The 26,116-nt window shown below is 45.0% G+C and overlaps 1 protein-coding gene across 1 annotated transcript; it reads right to left on the bottom strand.

The window, feature by feature from the left end:
• Nucleotides 1-9,967: 9,967 nt before the first annotated feature.
• On the bottom strand, nucleotides 9,968-23,097 carry LOC126518088 (uncharacterized). Its single transcript, XM_050167946.3, has 6 exons — nucleotides 22,813-23,097; nucleotides 21,585-21,679; nucleotides 19,964-20,077; nucleotides 17,102-17,155; nucleotides 15,843-15,896; nucleotides 9,968-10,154 (listed from the first exon to the last, which is right to left on the bottom strand). Exons 2-6 carry the CDS (start codon nucleotides 21,672-21,674, stop codon nucleotides 10,026-10,028), a joined length of 441 nt encoding a protein of 146 aa, XP_050023903.3. The 5' UTR covers nucleotides 21,675-21,679; nucleotides 22,813-23,097; the 3' UTR covers nucleotides 9,968-10,025.
• Nucleotides 23,098-26,116: the final 3,019 nt, after the last annotated feature.

The raw sequence follows: 26,116 nt of genomic DNA, 5'->3' as shown, positions 1-26,116 counted from the left end.
AAGCACAGCAATATACTACAACACACTACAACGAAATTTTGTGTAAAACAAGGAATTAAGGGAGACAGCAGAAAAGGGTGGCAAAGTTCACAACAAGAGATCGACAAGTTATAAATAAACTACTTGACATAATAGTACCTTAATGTATCACATCAATTTGAAACAGGAGATTGCAGCAGTTAAATTAGAAGTGTGCCTCGACGCTTTTATAAGTTTACTCTTGGAATCAGCATCACGGACACTTCGCGGAAGCCAACTGAAAAAAAAAGGAGGGTACTTGTCGCCTTCTTTCATTAATTCGCTGCTTGCTCTCTGCAGATGCGGATAGAATTAAACGCAGATGAAGACGAAGCTTCAGTGCGCGTAAGTCCATAATATTGTTGCGTGATACACGATGTGTGACTTGTTCGTGCAGGGCTTTAATTCTAGAAGTATTGCAAAGTAAACACTGACAGGATGAACAGCGTAGGCACAAGCACTTATGCAGAACACACAGGGCTTTTAATGCCTGTCATTGTGTCTTCTGCTCCGTACCTCATGAATTCTCCGGTGTAAGTTCCATTAAATGAACACTTGATGCCAGTCGCAAAGATCGGCAGGTCTCACTTTTCCACATTTGTGCAGATACCTAACTACCAGCAAACTGTATACCAGTATTGTTAGTCGGATAATTCCAATTCAGTGTCGCACTGAAATAAACAAGGGAGCGCCTCTATCATCTTCGTGAAATTGCACTCTTGTGTCTCGTGGTTCCCGGCACAAATGTATTTGTATTTTACTCTGTATTGAATGTTCTGCTTGATCATCACACGGGAACAAAAGTAAACACCATGGCAACCCTTGCAATATGGGCAATGTATCATGTATCGCAAGTATATTTAGAATTGTTGCGTACAAAATGAAACGCACTCCTTTTGTACGGGTGTATCAAATATAAGCGAAATGGTTTGTTTGTTTGTTTGTTTCTTGTTAACACGTTCTATCAATTGGCTCGCGCTGTCGCGTGAGCGTGTGTTGGGTTCGTGAGTCAGGAGTGATATGAGCAGCCGGCGGGCCTTGCTACATTAGTTAACTGAGCACGTGCTGGTGGGTGAGTTGGTTATACATGATTACAACGAAGGCGCCAAATAAAACAACGGACGAAGGAAGGCGACACGGGACAGCCACGTAGGCGCACTAACAACTGTCGCCTTCCTTCGTTGGTGCCTTCGTTGTAATCATACATTAATTAAGTAATCTTCCATACGGTGTGCAAGAAAAAGATACATCCGTTGATTGCACGAGGTATTATTATAAAGCTTGTTCGTCAGGGTGTAAAGCCGACTGAAATAGTACAGAAACTTATGGCAGAGTTCGAGAATCAAACATTGTCAATGCCGCGTTTGTTTGCCTGACATAAGGAATTGACGGAAGGCCTTCAAGAGGCTGAAAACGAGAATCATTATCGTCGCCCGTGGATGAGTAAGACTCGGCGGTCATCTGGCAAGCTGATTGCAACAGATTTTTTTTTTTTGGTACCACCGCGGCACTTTCCGCATTTATTTCTCGCGTGATCATCGCATCATTATTGCCGCACATAATTCTAGGCTCTTGAGTCAGGCTAAGCTTAAATATCACCGCAGAACGCGCGACCAACCAGTGCGCAGAGGGATTCTTTTCCGTGGCGAACACCAGACCGCGCACTGCGGCTCTCACTTGTGCAAAATAAGGGAAATTGGTTGGGCACCACTGGAACGCCCTTCCTGTAGCCATGACTTGTAGCCCTGTGAATTTCATCTCTTTGGGCCACTCAAAAAAAAAAAAAAAAGCTCAGGAGGTCAACGATTCGACGACGACGATGTACTGAAAGAATATGTTTCCAAATGGCTACTGACACAACCCTTTTCTTCTTATGGTGACTGGACTAAAAAGCTACCGATTTGCAAGAAAAACAATGCATTTATAAATTTGGAGATCATGCAGAAAGTTAACGCATACTTGGTTTATTTCTCATACAAATAAAAAAAAAGCATATAATGAGCATCTCCTTTGTATTTCATCAACCCTGGTATATTCTCTAACGCATATCAGTAGTGTGGATCATATTTCACAATATCTCTGTACCGCGTGTTTGCTTTCAGACAAACTACTTCATTGCCGCTGTCGTCGCGTACACGTGCATAGCGTTAGCGAAGGTAAGTCCTGTACGAGATATCTTCTTAGAACTTGTGCCCTGTCAGTCAACCATAATTAGGCGAAACCCTTAACTGGCTCATACCGTCGATGGCCTTGAAAAAAAAAAAAGAAACGCGCCGTCCGATCCAAGGGTAAAAAACTGTCATAAGCAGCAATTGCTCATACCCCATAAGCAAGCAAGCAAAAAAAAATGCAGTGGCTCATCTCTCCCTCGTAAAGCAGAGGCTATAAGCACATATCAAAGTGAAGCGTACAGTGCGTACATCCATTGGAATCATGCATACAACTTACATAAACATGGCATCTAGTCGAGTGGTAGAAAACAAAATCTAAGTGCCCTTCCACTCTGTGAAGAAGGATGACCAGCGAAGCTGTGTATGGGAGCCCCATAACGGCGAACTGCACCTCCGCCGCGGGTCGGCCCGGCACTGCACTATCTTCGGCGTCGGCCCACGTATGGGGAGCGCTTAACGGTGTCAGAGTTGTAGGACGATCTCACCGCTGGCATCCAATTGCAAGGTTTGTAGTCAGGCGTGAACTATGTGGTAGCTCGCCCATGCCGTCGTCCTACTCACCCACGCTTGGGACGTGGTTGTAGGGCGGAACTTGCTGTCATCGAGAACTAGGAGTACAGGATTGATTTACATACTTGCATTAAAGCATGAGATACGTTTCAACAGGGTAGCATGACTCCCAAATGGAGCAGGAAGCGCACAGCACACAGCACAGGAGCTCCAAGCACCAAGCGCCCTGCTAGCAGCCGACAAAGTGCTGCTTAAAAAGCCTCTGTCCACCCTAGATCCCTAGGGGAGAGAAAACTACTGTCCAACCTTCGTCCAATCGGACCGTCCACAGTCTTTGGGGTGTAGTCGACCCGCCTTTGAGGGGGAGGGTTCACACACTCACATACGCACTTTGGATGCCCAGAACCCAGCGAGTTGAGCGGGTCCTCCAAGCCAGGTTGTCACGCTTGACCCCAGCCGGCGCCTCTTATTCCGGAGCTGACTTCTCCGGTGGCCGCCACGAGTGCCAGCAGACTGTGACGAATCCTGGGGCCCGAGGAAACGCACCGCAAAACACCCTTTTCAGAGAAGCTCTCTTGCTGCAAATAGACCATGACGGCGACGGTGAATCAAGCAACAATACATGGTCCGCCAACTGTGGCCGGCCCTGCTGCCGTCGCCGACACTCCGAAGGAGGCGAGGCGCATGGTGGATTAACGCTGCCGTGGTCTCCAGTTCTCCGAGAGAGAGAGAGAGAGAATAAACTTTTTTATTCGGTGAATGAAGCTTTGGAGAGGCGTCCTCATTCCAGGATGCCTTGAGCTCGGGCCGCGTCCTGGGCCCTCGCAATCAGCCGTTGCTGATCCTCGAGGTCGGAGCTGGCCAAGGCTCTCTCCCAAAGCTCGTTAGTGGGGTAAGGGTCCGGAGGATTTAATGGAGCCGCTCTGCAACCCCCTACTATGTGCCTGAGGGACCCGGGCTCTGCGCAGAAGCGGCATTGCGGAGAGAATTTTGTAGGGTCTATGAGGTGATTTCTGGTTGGGTGGGGGAATGTATTAACCTGTAGAGCTCGGAGGCATCGCTCCTGCTCTCTAGGTAGTGACTTGTGTGGGGGTGCGTATGTTCTGCGGGTGAGCTTGTAGTGTTGTGTGATGTCTTGGTAAGAGACTAGAGGGTGCATGCGCTCGGGTTCAGATTCCTCGGCGTCGGCTCGGTGGGTCAGATCTCGAGCCACGTGGTTGGCGACCTCGTTGCCAGGAATGCCTTGATGAGCTGGCGCCCAGATGATCATGACTGATCTCGTTGGCGGCTTTTGATTGATGATCCGGAGCGTAGTGGTATGAATTCTGCCGCTAGCAAAGTTGCGGCACGCCTGTTGGGAGTCGGTCACTATGACTTCAACCTCTGTTTGGGAGAGCGCGAGGGCTATGGCCGCTTCCTCGGCTTGGAGGGGATTGTTTCGTGTGAGTGAAATGCTGCTCCGATGTTCTTTGTTGACGACTACGGTGGCTCCGAAGGAAGTGCATAATCGGTTAGCGCTGTCGTCGTCGCCGGTTCTCTGAAGGACGCCACCCGCATGGGTCGATCTAAACAAGTGCAGCTGGCTGAGATATGTTTGCAGAGCAGTACCCCTGCAGTCCGATCGTAACAACGGCTGCTTCGCCTGCGCCGCGGGTCGGCCCGGCATTGCACTATCTCCGGGATCGGCCCACGTATGGGTAGTTTTTTGCTTACCAAAATGACAGGAAAATTTCCTTGGATGGTAGAGGTATACACCTTCTCTGTAAAACGTGACCTTCTCAATGGCTCATACCTCCGTAAGCAAGCAAACGATGCAATGGATCATACCTCAGTAAGGCTGAGGCTACAACAGCTCAGCAAAGTGAAGCGAACAGTGCATACATTCATTGCAATCGCCCATAAAACACACAGAATAGCATACGTTTCAATCCCTTGCTGAAAGAATGCAACGTAAAGTCGAAGAGAAACGTCGTTCACGCGAGTCTAACCCCGATATACCAGCGCACGAAGCCGCAGTTAAGCGTCGAAAACGAGCAGAACAGGTTAACGAGATCAAATGTCGGGTTGGCTACTCCGCACAAGGGGATGGGGTGAGGGCAGAAAAGTTAAAAAAACTAGTGACCTAAGTTTTGACTGAAGACGTTCATCGAGGAGCGGCGCATACACAGTGACCTAAGTTGGTGTGAAACAGATTTGCTGAAGAGCGGCACATGCCTAATTGCACACGCTCAGTGACCCAAATTTACATCAAAGAGGTTCATTTAAATGTTTAAATGAAACGGACGGACGGACGGCCCACCGTACTGTCGGCTATCACAAATGAGGGCTTGACTGGCTGCGGCGGATGAGGGTACGATCGTGGGCCATTTTAAATCGTAGGCTTCTGCGCGTACCATCATTGGATATGTAGATCAAATCAAAGATCGTTCGCTTAAGAGCGGCGCACTCTCATACGTAGGTGGTCATTTCGAATTCGTCTGGCGCAAGTATGGTTGGTGCTTGAATTTTGCACCGTATGCATCCTCTTGTTCGCACACTAACTGCTGGGTGCACTGTGGCTTCTTGGATGAACCAACGAGACTTCGAGGAAGAAAACGGGTAAGGCTTTGGCCAGCATCCGCCTGCGCTGTAGGCTATCACAAATGAGGGCTTGACTGAATGCGTTGGATGAGGGTACGAACATGGGAGCGTTATCCACAGTTCAATTTCTTTTTTTTTTTATCGTAAGACGGACGGACGCACGGTGGGTCCCAGCCACCGATTGTGGGACTGAGACAGGCGTAACAGTTGGCTTTTCCATGTCGGGGGAGCGTAATCGCGCAGCGAAGCATGTTTGCACTATTTCACGAAGTCCATATATCATCCGAAACACGTTAACCGCATTTATCCTCTGTACACGGAGGAGAAAAATATAATTTCGCTCAAGAGACGTCTACGCTTATCCCTGTGGCTTTCTGAGAGCACTGTATATGACGTCCTTCTTTCGAGCTCACGCCTTTGACCGGATGAAGGAATCTGCATTAGTGGCCCCAACCAATCACTGACAGCCTATAAACAGCGAGGAAAGCGCCGAAGAAAGCGAGCGTAAACGTGACAAAGGGGGCAGATAACATAGACGCAGCAGTTACTGCCAACTGTAGAGTTCATTGCGTTGACCCCAACAAAGATGGTACTCAGTTTGTAGGTACCCGCACCAGCGGTTCAGTGGTTTTCACGTTCCACTGCTGAACATGAGGTCTAGAGTTCGACTGCTCGCCGCTGCGGCCGTAACTCAAGAGGGTTGAAATGGAAACAACGACAACAACAACCGTTTGTCTATTTGGGTTTAGGGACACGTCAGGTGGTCGAAATTTATTGGAAGTTCTCCACCATAGGCTCCTCTTAGACCCAGTCTTGGCTTGGGAGGTTAAATCCCTAGAATCAACCATCACTAGGTAGTCACCGTGGCATCCGCGTTGCGTTTTTCCTTAGCTGTTCCTTCAAGCTGATTTGTCCATAATCAATGCCAATGTGCGCACTGCGCAAGCTGCGAACATTTTTGCTTATATCGGGTAGAAACCTCACCGATATTCTGCACACCCTGTGACAGGGCCTGATCCTGTGCGCCCTGCATAACTATCGGAATGAATACGAGGCCACGTTGCGGCGAGATCTGGAGACAGCGGCGGGTGCCAGGTTGCCACTCGCGCTCATCGCGGCGCCGTCCCTTCTCGTAATCAGCGTCCACCGTCTCGTGGGCGACCAGTCTCCACGTGGTCCGGCCGCATCGCCGCGGGTTCTGCCAGGTCAGGTGCCGCGAGATAGCGAGCATCAAGCACCGCTGCGAGTGTCCGTTCCCGAACCTGGGCCGTTGTCACCGACTCAGCGGTCGGCGCCTGACCAGCGCGCTGTCGCATTGCTGCAACTGCTCCGAATTTTGGCCGCCAGTCGCAGGTACATTTACTGGGACAGCTGGGCTAGTGGGTGCATTTTCCAAAATTAAGAGACAAACTTGACGGAACACTGCAACACTCCCGAGAAAGCTTGTTGGGCTGCACCGATAGCAGCATCACGGTGCGTAGAATTCGTGCACATTCGTACCGCGGACGTCTCGTCAATGAGTGGCACTATGACCATTGGTGGAAAGAAGTGATCTGTGCAACTCACGTTCGCAGGATATTGCTATAGTACAAAGAAAATACTATGACATTACCTTACAGTGATTTACGTGTTGCCTGATAATCACACAGCCACGGGCGAGGTGTTGCAACCGTGAGGACAACGCATTAACATATCGAGCACTAGGCGCGCCAACGGCCGCCTCGCGGGCGTTGTTGTAACCACAAAAATGATAGCATGGCTTCACAGATAGGACCCCGCTCTGCTGGATCGCGGAGGCCGTGGGAACAACAGGTTGAACAGGCTTCGTAACCATGGAAATGACAAGGTTCTATTACGTATGGCTGCAAGATATATCTGAACAGAACCGAGGTGTTGACATGGTTACTGTAGTTACGGATATGATGGTCAGCTTCGCTGGAATTTCAACAATGGTCACGCAAGGCGATTGGTACAAGCCTGCTGCTTTTAATGTTGTTTTTTTTCTTCTTGATACATGAACGTTCTCTGACCTCGTGACTCCTCTAGATGAGTGCACGAATCCGCACCGGTTTGTGTGAGTCAATTATTCTGCTAGATTACACGAAGAATGAAAAATTCATAGAGTTCTGTGCATTTGTCGCAGGCTGGCGCGAGAACCTCAGCACATGGGGAGGGAAGACAACGCTCCACCATCGAACAGCAGAGGCCCCGTGACGAAAGCGCAGATTGATCACCAACCGGAACCTAAACCGCAAGAGCGTGGATCACGAACGCCGGTGTCCGCTTCTGTGCCATCGGGCTTGCCAATGTCCGGAGTGCCACCAGCGAGGAGGCTCGTAAGATTCGAGTCACCGACGTCCACGACAGTGACTCCAAAGCCATGTATTCATCACGTTGTGTCTTCTTCCCCTCGAGGGCAGAGGCCTTCGACGCAGCTGTCGCCGAAGCCAGAAGAGGCTGGAATTCCGGTCGTGGGGAAACATCGTCCACCACCTGCATCTTCACGACGGTGACGCCACATTGATTTGTACTTCGATTGGTAGAGCTTACAAAAAGGAAAAAAAGAAACGGAAAGAAAGAAACAGAACAAAACGAAGAAAGAGTGCAACAGCGCATGACGGGTGAGACGCACAAGACACCAGCATTTCTTCCTCTCAGTTTTAGCGAGCGCGAATGTGACGAAATAGTAAGGCGCCAGATACGTCAACTCAATAAATAAATCAAAAAGAATGTCTTGCAGAGCACCGTACTTACTCACTTCGTTTAATATTATATGATTACTGTGCTAGTGCAAATAAAGGGGTGTCACTCAATATGAATCATATGATATAACGAAAAAGCGCAAAAGCAGGCTACTAATAGATTTTATTGAAGATTTTACTTTAGGCTTCCGGTTTCACCAACAGAACGTGTGGGATGACAGCAAACGACAACTCCAGAGAATCGAAGTGAATTCCTCCTGATAATCGTGAACCAGCTAGCCCCAGGAGCACAGAAAGCTTCGCTTACATCGATTCCCACAATGTGTGGGATCCGCATAATTTTAACATGAGATGCGTTTTATGAGATGCGAAAGCAGTGAATTCGGGGGCATTTAATTCAATCCTCAATGTCTAAGGCACCGTACAGAAAAATTCACTGGGTATAATTTTAAAAATCCTGCAGTCCACTGTTGTTGTCTTGAACAGAAAGCTGACACCAACCGGAATGTAATATCAAGCTGCAAAAGAAACCTGTAATTTGAGTTTTGCGAGTAACAGCTCTCAACAAGCTTGAAAGTGGAGGGCGGTGTCTCCAAAACAAAGAAGTTAGAAAAAGGGTGTGGAAGGGAACCCGAGCCTGATCAGAAAACCATATCCGAACCAGAATTCTAGCCGGTAATGAACCCTAACCGGAACCGATATTCTTGGAACGTGTCTGAATCCGAACTGAACCGTACCCAATAACAAAAATAAAAATAACGTATCCATCTGATATGAGTGACAATGGGCAATCTTGTATAGTGGACAATAAAAGTTAGTGATGTTTCTCTTCGTTAACGCTGGTGACGCGGAAGCGTATGGGTGCTATAGCGCACACGACGCTACCGGCTCTCGGCGCTATATATATGTAAACGAATACCGTCCTACAACACTACTTCTGGCGCTTTTGCAACATCTTCCTTGTCCTGCTTCGCCTTTACAAGTCGTTGGAATGGACTTGTACGTCCCTCTTCCCACGACCTCAAATGGCAATCGTTGCATTGTGATGGCCGCTGACCATCTAACACGCTACGCGGAGACAGGCTATCCACAATTGGGGACTGCCGCTGAAGTCGCGTACTTCTACGCAGCATTTTTTTTTTATGCCATGGAGCTCCGCGCGCTCTCCTCAGCGACGCGGCAAAGCCTTCCTCTTCTATCCTTACGGAAGTTCTGCGCACCTCAAACAACATTCAACGGAGGACCTCCAGTTACCATTCGCGGACTAACGGCTTGACGGAGCATTTTCATCGTACCCTCTCACACACGATTGCAATATACACACGCCCCGAGCAGATAATTTGGGATCAGTCATGCCTTTCGTGACATTCGCTTAGAATACGGCTACGCAACCTACCACCAGCTTTTCTCCCTTTTTCTTAGTCTGTGGCCGCTCCACAAGTTTCGTTCTGGACGTATCGTTCCGACTCCTGTACCTGTACCCCCAGTGGATTGTTTCTCAGAACAATTTTTGCCTCGCCTCGCGGACTGCCGTCACCTCGCCCGCATTAACAGCGGCATCTCCGAGGACGCTCTTAAGTCCCGCTAAGATTCGACTGACCGTGCTGTGACTTTATATCTTGGTGACGAAGCTCTTCTTTAGACTCCTGTACGCGTTTCCGGCTTATGCGAAAAATTCGACACTCGATTTATTGGACCCAACATGGTCATTGAACAGACATACCCATGTAATTAACGTGTCTCCCGCCTTAGAGCGCGGTCCGATCACTGTTGCCGTGGGATATGCCGTCAAACGTGGAGTAGCGGAGGAGCTTGCTCACTGCCTTCCACATCCCATGATGGCCAGGAATCGATTCCAAGACGACCTGAAGCAGTGGAATGCTGGGAAAAGGCGCCATCCGAACAGAAGAACTAGCACAAAGACAAGAAGACAAGTGCGGGCTCGAAAGACTAGACCGGTCGAATAAGCAATAGGGGAAGTTCCATCACAAAAATTTAGGTGTTAAAAAGAAAGATATAAACGGAATATATTTCGACGTGGTGGTCAAGTCGTCTTGTGGGTGAAATCTTGTGAGCCGGCGTCACCGGCCTCTACTCGGTGGACGACGTTCCTCTGCGTCGTCTTTGCGCGGAGTTCCTCGTAAAAGCGGTAGACCACGCTCAGTAGTGTAAACTGAAACAAAAAATGAAATGAAAAATAAAATAACCCACGTGCACTGACTTAAGTGAGTCCCTGGTTCTGTTAAAGACATTCAAACGCATAAATCAGCACGCAAGCTTAATGAGCTCATATTCGCCCACTCGCACCTGGAAAATCCATCCCCCTCCTCCAAGTTGCAAGAGTTCTGCAGTATTGGAGATCCGTCTATCAGTCTTTTCTAAATCCTGAGACCTCTTGCTGTAATATTTCTTGAACATATGTAACTTCAACATGCCTTTCGAAAAAAATATGTGATTTGACTTTAAGAAAGTTATCCAACTCCGTTCACTTGCACGAAGTTACATCTCTCAGCTGCCGATCCTCTTCGAGCTTCTGCGACTGTATAATTTTTCTCTTTATTTTGTTCGCAGACGATATCCGAGAGCATTTTTATAGATTTGGTGTATAAACTAGCACTGTTATGTCGTTTAAGCTATATATTTTCGGTGCTCGGCAGCGCAATAACTACGGAAAACATGTCCACCTCAATGGTTGCGAGTGACTACCGATTTTTTTTTAATTAAGCGTTATTGATGTAACTGGTCTTAGTTTTAAACTTTGTAAGCTACCTTTTTTCTCTTTAACAGCGTACACGTTACTATCCTAGTACTTCCTTGCCTTAAAGACGGCTATTGAAAAACCACAGAATGTCTGTAATTAAGAGAAATAAAAATAGTTCACAATCTGCCGCCTGCACTAATTTCTTGCAAAAAAGAAAAATTATAATGACCGATACAGTATGCCAATTTTATCGGCGTACCTCTTGTTTTCAATTTTTCTTTCAGATTTTTCCTTCATTTTACAAAAAAAGAACTTTGTTACATAGCTCAGTACCTTATTGGGGCAACATTTATTTCCCTCCTGACTCCAACTTTCAGGGTGAACGAACGAGTCAAATGCTTCTATGCGGCTGTAAGAGAACATACTAGTATTGGTTAGTGCATTGGTTGAGGAAAATACTCGCGCGGCTTCACGTTTTACTCACGAAAATATCTAACATTAACTAATTGAACGTCATTGCCTAATGACGTTACAGTACTTCCTGTCTGGTACCGCCCGCGGAAAGGCAGCATTACTAAGTGCTTGAAAGTTTCAGACACTTTTTTAACTTTCATTACTGAAAACAGCTTTATTTTGATTGCCGGTGGAGACTTCACCACTAATATGGGTTCTAAGAACCAAAACGGAAGATATTCTAGTACTGTTATCATTTCCAATGGTTTCGACAATGTAATCGTTGAACACAATAGAATCACTTCTGAGTCCAGTTCAGTGTTAGACCTTCTTATTACAAACTCACAACTATCTACAGCAAAATCTGGTGGGATATCGTATCGCATCACCGAGCTCCTGCCTGTATTCCTCTGCGTGAACGGTAGTGCATTACAGACAAATAATACTGAACAAATATAGTATCGGATAATAACAGGTACTACTCTTGACAGGTTCCGCGACGAGGTCCTAAAGGTTGACTGGACAGATGAATACCAGTTAACCGATGCAAATGAAGGGTATAATGTGTTCCTTTATCAATTTAAGAAATATTATTGCTCTCGTTTTCCTTTAAAGCCTCACCGCAGAAGTCGCGAAATACGGACGTCATACGTAACAATAGAATAAAGGCATGAAATGAACATACTGGGCCATCTTTACCAACGATTTCGCAGCACACGAGTGCCTGACGACTTAGTCATTTAAAAAAAAACGCACGCAAACACAGACATCAATAAACTGAACAAAAAAAGTGATTCGTGGGAAGAGAATACTGTCTTTCTTTTCTAAAAGTTGAATGCGACAGATATGATTCGCCATGGTCTCGACTGAACACGCTCCTACACCGCCGCGCGTTTAACGCCGCACCCTCAAAAGTACAAGCCAATGGCGAAAAATTATACTGGAATGATTTAGCTGATGCAACTAGTTAGCACTTATTTTGTAAGACTGGCACAGGCAGTGGCCTGCTCGATGCCTTAGAATACATGAATACACCGAATGGTGGCTCTATATTTCTGGAACCTGCAACAGCTCAGGAAACAATATCGGTGATACAGAGCCTAAAAAAAAACAGTAGATGCCGTGATATCGATGATCTGTGAAACACGTCGCTGACATCATAGCGCCAGATCTTGCCAACATATTTAATACGTGCATAAACACAGCAGCTTTTCCGTGAAAAATGCAGATAGCAAAGGTAATTGTATTACATAAAAAAGGCAACCGAAATAATTTGGGCAACTATAGGTTGGTGTCTATACTAGCTGTGATCTTGAAAGTATTTGAAAAACTTTTGAACTTGCGTTTACCAAATTCATTCAAAAGTTACAACTGTTTACTTCACATCAATTTGGCTTCACTAAGAACAAATCAACTGAACTGGCACTTCTTGCACAGAAAGAATTTGAATTTGAACAGCTTGAAAAAAAAGTTCATCACACTTGCTGTAATTGTCGATTTTTGAAAGGCTTTCGACTTGATAGATTGTGGCATTTTATTGCAAAAACCACATCGATATGGGATTCGCGAAAAGGCTTTAAGATTAATACGGTCATATTTATCACAGAGAAAGCAAGTGGCTCAGCTAACTAATGCCTGCTCTCCAGTTCGATCTATCAGTACTGGTGTACCACAAGGTGGCCTACTGGGACCTCTGCTTCTTAATCTGTACCTCAACGATATCGTAAATATAAATCCTGAAGATTTATTATTTATGCAGAAGATGCTATCTTCTTTTCAAGGAAAAATATTTCGAAAATAACATCCGCATGTAACGAAAGCTTTACAGCGCTGGGAAAATGGGCATCATCAAATTCTATTAGGCATAAGTGAACAGAAAACTAAGGCAATCATTTTCCGGCGAATAAACTAAATAATACCGCTACGCCAACCCATAGTACTGAACCCGCCTAATATAGATACTGTAGAGAGTTTCAAATGTCTCGGTATAGTATTTCTTGTCATATGTCTTGGTACGATTGCATAAATTATCTAACCACAAAGTTAGCTCCAATCACCGGCATGCATAGTAGGCGGATTAAAGCATCAACTTTCAACACGAACTAAATTGCTTCTTTATAACTCGCTTTTTTATTCTCGCCTCAACTTTCGCCAACTAGTATGGGGAACATCAGCTTCCTCTAGCTTGCAACGCATTCACCTCTTACAGAACAAATGCATTCGTCACGTTTATAATGCACCATACTGCGATCACACGCAGCTCAACGTTTTCTCAATGCCAGAGTAATCAGTGTACACAGCTTATATAAAAACATACTAAGCGTGAAGTTCGAAACAGGGAAAAGACAAACCTCAGAAGTTTACAAATTCTTGCAAACTTGCGAAATAACTTGCACTTTATTGAAGTTATTCCTATCTTATCCTACCATGCTACCTAACTAGATATGCAGAAAGCTGGCTAGTTCATACTCCTCCTCTTAATACCGGACAACAGCGTTTATCTAACACGTCACCCTGTCTTTTGAACACCTGCAAGTTAGATAGATTTGGTTTATTTTCTTGGTTATGTCAGAATCTCCGCATTAAGTACACTGCTTAAGTTTGCATACTTCTTTTCGCTCTGATTTCATATTATTCCGTAGTTTGTATTGTCAGTAGAATTTGTCTTTGTTCGAGACTCGATCATTACCCTGTTTTTTACATTTTACTTATTGTTCCCATTTTCTGTATATTTTACGTGTTGTTGTGCCGCTTCTGCCAAAATAAACAAATCAAGGACCGTGGGCTGGTCAAGCTGCCTGTGAGCAGCTTTTTTCCATCTGCACTCCCAACTAATGGCAAGGAATGGCAAGTAAACTTATTAATATAGTCTAGTACAAGCATAGATAACTACACTACATAGAACGTATGAGAAGCGACAAAGTACCCAACACTTCGCGACAAACTTTGATATCGACTCTACCAGTATACACGGTCAAGTTCTGAGGGGCATGAACGAACCGATGAAGAACGGTATCTCTTTCAAAAATTAAGACCGATTATTTCGCGCATATAAATACTTTTTGAAATACATACGTTTTGATATTCGGGGCATAAAAATCGGTCGATATTTTCAAAGGGGAATACCGGGGAGAAATCGGAATTTACAATGTCTGGCAGTCCAGAGATCGGTAGATTCCTGGTAAGTTGCCCCAACGATTAGAACACACGCAGTGACTGCTTTTTTGGACACAAACGCATTTAAAGAAGCGAAATCACTCACGGGCACATGTAATGTCAAAGACAGCTGTTCGCAAGTCATGTGACGAACTCACTTCGTTGCCTTCTAATAATGTCTGCAAATAATGCCTGTGAACCCTCGTTGGCAGTCAATATTTATACTTTCAAAAGAAACCACATAAACAAAAATAGTAAATACTGACGAGTTTGACAATCCAGTAATTAATTTCGTCTCTGCACTTTATTTAACAAAGTAGTAAAGTATGGTAGTAGAAATAGGCATGCGTCTCAGGAGGTCAGGCGCTTTTAGGTGTCTTACAAGCCTTTGTTGGCGTACGTTGTGATACGCATCCTGTGAATTTCAGCATCGGTCATAGACCTCTGTCAACCGTTTCGCCCATGTGTGGTGTGGTCATGTTTTGCTGCTTCGCGCCACATGCTCTTGCAACGAAATAAGAGTACACTAGCTAGCTCAATCTGCTACACTTCTTTCAACGTAACATGGTAGACTAAATAAAAGTCCTTTCATCGTCGCCGCTAGCGTTTGCATTGCAAGGCAACCTAAGCGCTGCGTTCATGTTATGGTGAATTACCGATGTATGCATGTATGTGAGGTACGCGATTCAATAGACTATCATCGTGTTCGTGTAAAGGCGGCGACTTAAGAAGCAACAAGCTGTCGTTCACACAAGCCCCGCAGGTGATATATAATATTATTTGACGGCTTTCGCTTGAGCGTTTAGCGAAAGGAAGCAGATATCATGTTCATACAAGAATATTCATCATCATCATGATCGGCGCATATATATATTAACGTCCACTGCAAAATGGAGGCCTCTCCCAGCGATCTCCAATTACCCCTTGCTTGCGCTAGCTGATTATGAATTATGTATAGTATTACTAACATAAAAACCTTTACCACACACTCAGACAAGGTGATAAGCATTCGCTAGTTTTCTAACACCTGCATTTATTATGATCTTTATGTAAGGATGAATTTCGGAGAAAAAGATGGCTTAAGCCCATTTTTATAAAACTTGTTCAGGGAGCAAAGAAATCGGAAATTATCGGGTTTCACCCGAAAACGAAGAACCCTAGCTGTATGTTCGAGAAACCTTCTCTACAACACATTTCACAGCCATTTAGAAAAGCATTACTACTGTGAAAGAAAACGACTGGTCATTGTTTACAGTTGAGATTTAATTTAATTTGTTTTAATCGAGATAGGAGGCAGAGATTTAACAAATAATTGCTATCTATGCAAGCCTAATTGAATAGAAGTAAGCTCCTTTTTATGTACTTCGCCACAAAAGTAGGGTAATCAATATTATTTTTTTAACTATGCCCTTACTTATTTGCTTTAACAATTACGGTGAAACTCGATCATTAACGAGAAAATGACCGAATAAATCGACAGACGCGCTCGCAAATGCATACGTAATAAACTCGCAAGTCGCTAAACGTACGAGTATGCGCATGCGCACTCACCTTGAAGATAAATATGATCGCGTACTGGAAGGCGCAGGACATGAACAGTATTTTCTGAAAAAAAAAAGAGGTATAAAGCTCGTCTGGTTAATTTTCCCCGCAAGTATATTTTGTAATGAATCATTTTTTTTTCAATGTATTGGTGAATGTAGGTTGGTATCGCGACACGTCAGTTTGAATGGATGTCGGTGACCTCAGTCAAAGACTATAAGCAATACGCATAAAGGAGGAGAGCAGATAGAAAGGAGCAGTTGGTGTTGAGCTGCGTGGCACATATTTCAGAAACAAAAGATCAGTGCAAGTCTTGTGTTGGTCTCACTTTCTTGTCCCGTTCCTTGCGCTGGTTCTTTTTCTTTTTGATTTCAGATAGAAATAACTAAGGGAACACGACCAGAAGGGCGCTCCCGCAGGGTCATATATCCGCGCTGCCTGTTTTAATATGTTGATGTTCAATCAACTAGTCCAGGTCAGCACTCTTGTAAGCGTTAGGGTACAGTTATATACGCAGTGACCTCGCAACGCTGCTCGTCGAATCACTGACGTCGCTCATTACTGTTGCTGCCATTAAACTACGCAAGATTTTTGGGGTAACTTGTGTCCAAAACCCTGTATAAGTTGTGCTTACGCTATATGTGACAAACGCTGCTCATAACCTAATACATCACGTAGTACTTTGGAAAGCGCAATTTCTCCGACTCGGAATCAAATTAAATCTAGGCGTTTGACGTTCCGAAGCCTCTCACGGGTTATGAAAGAAGCCTTAGCTTTTTAGCTTTCTGGATTAGTTTTGACCGCAGGGTCATGAACCAGATCATCGTCAGACCAAGAACACTTTTGTGCTACGCAAAAGCTTCTTCCCGTAACAATATCTTTGCCGAAACGTTTACGCCGTCAGTTGAGTAGAACGATGCGGCAGACTGCAAGAGAAGTGCTGTGAGCTGTGCAAGACAGCGTCGCAAGACGTTGTGACTTTATTTCCAGCTGTGAGGCCTATCCGCCTGTGGCAGTGCGTATATGTCAGGTTTAGACTATATTAGGTAGTTGTGAGTTACGATGCAAGGTATACTCGAACTTACTGCAAGTAGAATGCCAACTACCGAGGTGAAATAAAAAATATTTCCTTTTCTAACCTAATTTGAGTGGACTTGTTTGCCAGGACATGCATACATGCACCTGTCAAGCTTGCTGGGGACGCAGGACATGAGCTGTTTATTGCTCCAAGAAAGATAACATCGAACGAATGCTTTTTGTACGCTTACCCGGTGTGTGTCAGCATCGCGGTTGTAAGGTATCGACTCGAGGTCCACACGGGCCTGAAGAATAAAAATCAAAAGCGAGAGGCCACTTCAATCGTTGGCGTAAATAAACTTTTCATTACCACGGAATCTGCAGTGCTCTGAAAACCTACATTGCCGTCGAGGATACGCAGCAATCATTGATCCGCATTGCAGCGACTTTAAAAAATCTACACATTCAGTCAGAACCTCAAGCGTATTACTGAGAAGCACTAAATGATTCACGTGATCAAGTGCGTTGAAAAGTGCGTGCACATATATATGAAAAAAAAAAGCTGCTTTTAAGCGGAGAAAGCTGGGAGTTAATACATTTTTTCCACTTTAATTATAGGTACTAGGTATCCGTGTATGCTGTCTATGTATCTGTATGGGCCTAAAAACACTCCGTAAAATCACCGTAGAATCTCAATGATTAGAGTTTCTTGAAGCATACTCCTATCATCTCCAAATTCGTTTGATCCGGCACCAACAACATTGACAACTCCAAGTGAAAGAAAAGACACCCTAATTTTGTTTCTGATGATTGCGTTCGGCTGTAGAACTCCATGAAGGCTTTCTGAAATCGTTTTTTTTTTCTCTCAAACTTGATAAAAAGGCGCTTCATTGACGTGCAAAAGTCGAGCCCGCATGTTCGCCAACGTCGCGAGTGGTTCATAGCGTATGACGGTGAGCCGTTCTGAAGTTCAATAGTCACCAATATAGGGTCAAGGTCTCAGCGCCACGATTTCATTCGCCAACGTCGCGACTGTACAGTACGTGCTCAGCGATTGAAGCGCAGTAGCCGGAGCACGTGGCTGCCGGCACTCTTTGTGCCACCGGTGGGCGCGGAGCACAACGAGCTGATGTGTATGTAGTATGTGCAGCATGTACCTGAGTAACTAAAGCAGGGTAGGTGACTGCTTCTCACCACCAAGTTTCAAAAGGGATGCCAATAAGTCGTCATCATCATGATCGTTATTACAAAGGGAAGCTCCTTACTTTTCGAAGCGAGATCGGGATACCTTAGAAGGCATAGATATAAAGCGAGGTACACCAAGGAAGAAGAAGCATGTGCTTGCTGCGGTAAAGCTACGGAAACTATAAAATGTGCTTTATTAGAATCTGAACATAGCTACACAGCTGTCGGTTTAGACTTCTCTGGCCTCCTTGAGTCCCTTGGGTTCAGAGATAGCAAGGGGAAAGTAAACATGTCCGCAATAGAGATTACTAAGAGATGATTGGAGGTTTGGTGACAGAAAAGTAGGCAGACCACGAAACTGCGGAGGTGTACAAAAACACAGTTCCCAGTAGTGGTTAAAAAGTTTTGATGCTGGTAATTCATTGTGTGTTTTTTTTTCGGAAACATAGGTAGGACATAAGGCAAAATAAGAACAAGAACTTTGTGGCGCAGCCAACCACTCCGTTTCAAAGAGGCCGTTCATAGCATCCATCCATACGTCCATCCATGATATATTCTTGTATTACATGAAAGCGTGAGTCCTCGTTCGATGCATTGTTACTGCACTCGACCCCAACTGATATCACGGGTGATGCAAAAAGTGCCAGCCATCATGCGGTCCCAGTATCGCGTCCGAATCGCATAGCACTATACACATCGCGACCATACACTCCTTCCCTCGATGGTCGGAGATCTCCATGGCACAGAAATTTTCATTTTTAGTTATTTATTGAATTTATACTTACTTCTATTTAATTAGTACCTGTGCTTATTAATTGAATTAAAGAAATTAAAAATTATTATAAATTAAATAGGATGAATAAACAACTGGTCGCTGGTGGGATAAGAACCCACATCCTTGCATTACGCGTTGTCGTTCTTTTCGGGTGTCTTATTTAAATCCAATTGCGACGGTCCTCACGTGCATGCTGGCGCGAGAGAACGCTGTCGGCGCGCAGCGAATCATGGACAGGAACGCCCACCCAAATGTAGACGGAACGCGCGGAGTCATAAGTTTTCTTGACCGAACTTTCTGCGTCCATAGCGTTGACTGCTAGCTCTCTATGGAACGGAGTACAGCATCGTTTTTACAGCGAAGCTGTATACCTCTACCGTCCAAGGAAATTTTCGTGTCGTAAGAAAAAAATTGCTCATACATGGGCCGACCCCGGAGATAGTGAAATACCGTGCTGACCCGCAGCGGTGGTGAAGCAGGCGTTAAGCACTTTTGATACCTGGGCGGATCCCGAAGATAGTGAAATACCGTGCCGACCCGCGCCGAAGGTGAAGCAGGCGTTAAGCACTCCCCATACGCGAACCGATCCTGAATATAGCGCAATGTAGGGCCGACCCGCGGCAGAGGTGAACCAGGCGTTAAGCACTTCCCATACGTGGGCCGATCCCGAAGATAGTGAAATACCGTGCCGACCCGCGGCAGAGGTGAACCAGGCGTTAAGCACTTCCCATACGTGGGCCGATCCCGAAGATAGTGAAATACCGTGCCGACCCGCGCCGGAGGTGAAGCAGGCGTTAAGCACTTTCCATACGTGGGCCGATCCCGAAGATAGTGCAATACCGTGCCGACCTGCGGCGGAGGTGGAGCAGGCGTTAAGCATATTCCCTGTACGTGGGCCCATCCCGAAGATAGTGAAATACCGCGCTGACCCGCGGCACATATGAAGCAGGCGTTAAGCGCTACCCATACGTGGGCAGATCCCGAAAGTATTGCTACGCAGGGCCGACCCGCTGAGAAGGCGAAGCAGGCGTTAAGCACTTCCCAAACTTGGGCCGATCCCGACTACGCAAGTTGCGCTAACGCGGCGCAAATACTTAACTTACTTGCGATTTTTCATGTTTTAAAAACTATTTTCGCTGTCGGCTGTACGTACCTTGCGGCACTCGATGTAACTCCCCAGTAGGCGCGAGCCCACGCAGATGATCGTGGTTCCGGCGTTCCAGATGACAAACAGCCTGATCCAGTCTAGAAGAACGCTCAGAATACGCTGAGAGAGAGAGAGAGAGAGAGAGAGAGAGATATGAAGGAATTGAATGAAAAAGAGAAACGCAATTTCTGCAATGTAGGAATGCATTGTAAAACACAATGTAGACACCATTTACGTGCTTTCAAATGCTCGGCGGCCAGTATGGAGCTTCATACAGTAATTCCAGACGGAACTGTGGCTCTCCGATTGTTTAGCTACCATGAGAATTACGGTTAGTACAAGGATTTGCATAATTTTTGCTATTGTGCAGTGAGATGTTCTCATGGCGTCATTTCTTTTACAATTTATCATTTTTCGAAAATTTCAAGCAGTCATATATATGGTTTTCTGAACACGGAAAGAAATTATGTCTCTTCGCACATGCATAATCGTTGCAAACTATTGCATTAATAACGCAATATTTCGTTTAAAAATGATCAATTTTCAAAAAGTCGGAAATCCATTTGAGGACAAAATGAAGTTTAGGTGCAGTGTGCGCTGCAACGATTGCACGCAGCTCACGCAGAGGCTAGCGCCAGACTGCGCTCTGTATTGATTTCTGTAGAAGGCACATGTGGTGTCAGCGAACGAGTCAAGCTAAGACGTGTAGTGGCAGAAACTATTAAGCAACAAGGGAAGGACGAGTCTTAAGTTCGGTGCAGAGGGCCTGACAACACAAGCTGTCGTCATCAAGACAACTGCGTTGTCCTTCAATTGCTCTACAGTGTTCATCTGGGACTAATCGAGGATGTCTGCCTTGCCCAAGGTAAAGTAAACGGACAGGATTGAAGTAAACGCCGTCTGGTGAGGGAGGTGTTGATGTGTGAAGAGCTTCTGCCTGACGCTTGTTTCCGAACACTACAAAACTTACTGCAGCTTTCAGCACGTGAGGGGAGAACTTTACAAGGTGCAGGCATCACCTTGCCAAGGCAAGTTTGTGTGGTCAAGCCTGTGGATAACTTATTGGTGAAGCGTAGTTCCGAGAGTCAGACCGTCACTGAGTGTCGTAGAGTCGGCGCCTCCGAATCGTCATGTTGAACAAGGCTCCTGAGAGGCAGCCTTAAAGAAAAGTCTGCCATTTTTCCTTTCTAAGAAATAACAGTACAACATAAGCTGAAATACCTCAACCACATCACGAGAAATCAAGACTCCTTTGAATAGATTTTGATGATAGATATTAGGCAAAGTGAGTAAGGTGACTGCAGAAGATGAGATGGATAGATGGCACTGTGGAGAAAACTTCTAGAGGCAGTACATTGCTGGTAGTCTCTGCCAATGACGTAATGCGGTGACGTATGTAATTTGTCGCATTCCGTCTACTGGCGTTTTCACCGACACTGTCATCAGAAATTATTCCTTAGTGTACACAAGCACATAGGGTACAATTTTTGTGGAGGTAATCATTTCTAATGCAGGCTATCTATTTACTTCATATCTCTTAACTATTACTTATTTGAAGACCTACAAGTTGAGGTGTTCAAACTTCATTCTTGTTCTGCATCTCTGGATGCGTCCAGACAATTCTTACCGGTGGCCGATAAAGCGCGTGCAGCATTGCTACGTCGGAGATTAGATTCAAAGATGTCTCAATGACGTAGATGACTTCGTTCGCCCGCATCTTCTCTGGAAAATAAAGAAAGAAATGAACGAGAAATAAGCAAAATATCTTTAAGAAAGTTGTGTGGAAGGCTAGTTCATGCAGTCCAGCTAGTTTATGCAGTTTAGGCGTGTCATCGTCTGATTGACGATGACTGACATTCCCTTTCTGCCTTTCTTTGTTTCAGCCTGTTGCGTAAAGTATATATTTGTACGGGTTTCAATAAAGATGTTGTTGGCAGTCAGCGCTATTCCTGTGCTCTTCCTTGTCCGTGCGTTTTTTGGCGTTGTTTAAAACGAATGACCCGTACCAACTAGCTCGCACCGAAACCTTTCCAAATCTGTCCGTAACGCGAAAAGTGTCACACCCTCTTTGTGCAAAATAAATACATAACTGGCGAAGCCAGGACATTTACTAGTTATAATAGTGCAAATGTAGGTGATTGATAGCTTTAGAACTGATAAGGAAGGAAAGAAAAATGTAAAACGAAAAAGAAAGAAAAGAGGTAACCGTTCTTGTTGTGCCCCCTTGAAAGCGTACTTTGTCGCATTAGTGGTGCGCGTCCCAAGAAGCCCGCTTTGGGATTATGAAGAATACGGAAATTGTAGAATAGCTGATTGGTAGGGGGTTGTGATAATAGTGTAATAGTAGTTGATTGGTAGCTAAAAAAATAATGAAAAATTAGTGACGTCACCACGCTCAGGTCGTAACAAAGAAAAAGTAAAGTAAAAAATAGCAAAAATAAAGTTGCAAAGAACGACGCAGCAATTAAAGAAGATTGTAATCCCGTGATTCTATGGAATGGAATTGTGTTTGGAACGTTATGATATGTTCTAAGCAGAAGAGAAATAATAAGCAAAAAAAAAAAAAAGAATCCACAGAAATTCTGAGAATTGTCTACTAATACGTAAGCATTCTTCGGTCCGGAAAAGCGATGGGGAGGCATGCATGATCTAGGAAAAGCAAGTAAGCAAAAGCGAAGTAACATCAGAGTCAAAGAAATGCTTCCGCACTAGTGGACAATTCTCAGAATTTCTGCAACATTTTTTCCTGAAAGAAGCTCAGGATAACGCAGTCACTTTACGGCCCCTTAGGCAGTAGGCTTGAGTACGGCGGGCCGAGCACGGGCGACGCGATACTTGACTTGTGTTTGTCTCACCTCCTGGCTTTCGGTGGAATCCAGTAATGTAGCCGGCGATGTTGAGCACACTGGTCACCTAGAAAGAACCAAAGAGTTCTTGTTCAAAAGGAAAAAAAAACTAACTGGCATTGTATAATTCTATTTGAACACGATGGAACAGTGGCGCTCTCGAATGAATTCTAAACCACGCTGCTTCGTTCAACCGCCCTTGATACTCGTATTACAACAGGGTTATGAAGTCGAGGTTTTTACGGAAGCCCGTCTGGTCGGGAAGCATCATGAAGAAGGGTAAAAAGAAGGACACCGACCCCTGAATGAATACAAGAAAAAACGTTTCGGCTCACCTGACGGGAGCCTTGTTCACAATGAAATCAAGGACGTGCGATACAATGTTTTTAGGGCTTTAAAATATGACGTAAGCAGCGCGTGTAGATGGAGGGGAGGGTTCCGTCATTCCGGTTGAGGGTGCTATCTGTCATTTGGATTAGGAGGGATTCCAAGTGGTGTCTTGACGCTAAATTTCTTTCTTTTTCTAATATCTTGGCGTTATCCCAATCAATTCTGTGGCCCAAGTCATCTGCATGCTCTGCCAAGGCGTTTGAGGCGACTTTTTTTCTTTCTGACATCGTTGGCATGCTGCAACAGGGTTATACGTCGCTGATTTATAATACGGTATTTCAGCGCTCGCTATCCATCGGCGCATCGTTACCCACTCTCCTTACCACGAATTATTTTACGCTACTACTCAGTCAAGTACACCGTATATCACACCCACAACGTGAACTTGTCCTTAGATTGTAAAAAAAAGAAAAAAAAAACGGCTTCGATTGTTTGAAGTTTTGCCTGTCGCGTTAGGAAATCGCGCTATATACTCCTGTAGGCAGAAAGCAGTATTATAGAAAATGATCAACAGCGGTTGAATGCAGGATGTCTGTGGCGTGCGAACTTTTCGGCAAGGGGACTTGTCTTTGTCAGGGCTGCAACTTGTTTCCTTAGCGACATTTCTAAGCGCACTCTTCTCCGCCCCGAGTAGGGAAGGAAAATAAGGAACTGCATTCCTTCTTCATCACTGTCGATGAATTCAGTTCTCCATCACCGTGTAAAGCACCATATTAAACGGTCCTTTGTAGTCAGGCGTTTGTCGCGTTGACTCCAGTTGTGTTGTTGTCTTAGCGGTCTATACTGACACGGTACAGAACCCCTCTACATAACACCAGTGATTAACATTGGTAGAACAAGGAATGCCGGTGTGTGTTCACCGTTACGACGGAGGTGCTTGCCTTCGCAACTGCAGCCATGACGAACACTACGTTCTGTTGTCAAAACGTTTGCTCCAGATACATTCCTTGTTCGACCCCAGTTGTTGATTTCCATCTTATGTGAACCTTTCATACCTTTTCTTTTCACATCGCCGTCATGATCATAATTTTGATCATCATCATCATCACCATCATCATTATTCTTCTGTTTGTGTTACCCTTTTTCCATTTCCCCAACGCTGCGTACCAGATTCGAACGTATTAAAGTTCATGTACACCTCTCATAACAAATCTCTGTCTTTTGTTGTCACCGATGCTCTAGCATTAAACCTGTTTGGAGGGCATTAACCCGTTCTGCGCAAGCATCTTCTATCTTCTATCTTCTATCTTCAATCATCATCATCATCATCATCTGTCTCTTGTTTGGATGCAAAGCACCAGCACCACATGAAAGAGATGTTAACAACAGGAGACATAGTAGCGAAAAGCGATACAGTCAGGTGCAAAAAGAAAGCTGAAAATGAAAGTGAAGATAGAAAGTTAAAATAGCAGTAAATAGAATGAGACAAAGCTTGAGAGTTCACGGGCATGAGTATAGAGAATCAGCTCATGCACGTTTCGGCGGTCCATCGTAGAAAAACAGGGAGGGGACAATAATGTCGCATCACAGTAGCTCTGGTGTGTATACCACGACTAACTGCGAGTTCGTGCCACGTCTGATCGTGCACAAGCCGTTACCCTATCTCTGTCCGTACAGGATCGGTCGAGTTCTTTGGAGGCGTTTCGCGAGACGGCGTTTCCTGTCAATGGTTATATACTTACCGCGAAAAAGTAGAGAATGCAGAGGACTCTGAACCTGCTGGAGGCCATGGCGGTTCTTCTTCGTCGTCTTTAGCGGTGCCAAACGAACCGACGAACGTGCCCGCAGTTTCGTGTGGTCACGTGACTGAGGGGAAGTTTGACCCCGTGTATCAGCGGTGGCCCCACTTACCGGAACGATGTCGCCGTTCAATTTTCTGCGGTTTTCCTCTATACTGGTCTTATTAGCGTATCGAGTTACACCCACTTAATCTCTGCCCTGGATCAGCGTGTACTGCAATTGCACCTGCGAGTGCCTTATTGATTTTTTTATCCACCAGTGTAGATTAGTGCTTATGGCATTGAGTTGCTGAGCTAGAGGTCGGGGGTTCGATAACTGCTGCGGTGGCCGCATTTCGATAGAAGCGAAATGCCAAAACGCGCGTGCGCTATTTAGGTGCACGTTAAATAACCCCAGGTGGTCAAAATTTATCCGGATCGAGTCTCCCACTACGGTGTACGTGCCTCCTATTGAGATCGTAATTTTCGACTCGTAGAGCACCCAGCGAATTTGTTCATAGCACATTTATCACTGATGTTCACTGTCGAACTCTGTATCACAACTTTTACCTGGGAGGCATCCACATCTTTTTACTTGCAATTACATGTGTCACGTTCTTGACACATGGTTCCTGACGGTAATAATGAACTTCCTCGACTCACTAATTCTGCCTAATTAGATTCCATCTCCCGCCCTCGCTTGCTTTGAATGTGGTATGCCATGAGGCAAACGAAATAAGAAAAAAAGAAAAACGAATAGAAAAGAAGATAGGCTTGGTCTATCACGCTGGCCGATTGGTTCTTTTTGTGGGGAAAATTAAACCATAGATGCCTTTGTAATAATTTTTTGTTAGCGATATTTTTTTAGCTTTGTAAACGACATGCTTGAAAACACCTCTCTGTCTTCTTTGATTAGATTTAACTGTTCCTGATTTAATTCCCTAAGGCGCCTGGATGCTTGGGCAGAGAGGGGAAGTTTGCTTTGTTTTCCGAGATTTAATAGCTAACTTCTGATGTCAATGCTTTCTGCCAAGCATAGTTCCGATTTAGTTTAGATTTATTTATGTGTTTATTTATTCCTTCATTATTCATTAAATTGTAATTTCTAACTTCTATTTGTTGTGGTTGTGGTCTTCCTATTCTCAACTGTGGTTTTATTTCTTTTGCATTTAAATACAGTGTATTACTTTTGCTAACCGATTTCT

Source organism: Dermacentor andersoni, chromosome 3 (genome assembly GCF_023375885.2).
Source record: "Dermacentor andersoni chromosome 3, qqDerAnde1_hic_scaffold, whole genome shotgun sequence".
Lineage (NCBI taxonomy): Eukaryota > Metazoa > Arthropoda > Arachnida > Ixodida > Ixodidae > Dermacentor > Dermacentor andersoni.
Note: the sequence above shows the minus strand (reverse complement) of the source record. Positions and strands in the feature narration are given on the sequence as shown.

Excerpts from the sequence above, each read along its gene's own strand:
- LOC126518088 (XM_050167946.3), bottom strand. The coding sequence starts at position 21,674 with ATGCGGGCGAACGAAGTCATCTACGTCATTGAGACATCTTTGAATCTA. Across the intron at positions 15,897-17,101 it reads GCGATGCTGACACACACCGG|AAAATACTGTTCATGTCCTG; the intron begins GTAAGCGTACAA and ends TTTTTTTTTCAG. Across the intron at positions 10,155-15,842 it reads CGATCATATTTATCTTCAAG|TTTACACTACTGAGCGTGGT; the intron begins GTGAGTGCGCAT and ends TTTTTGTTTCAG.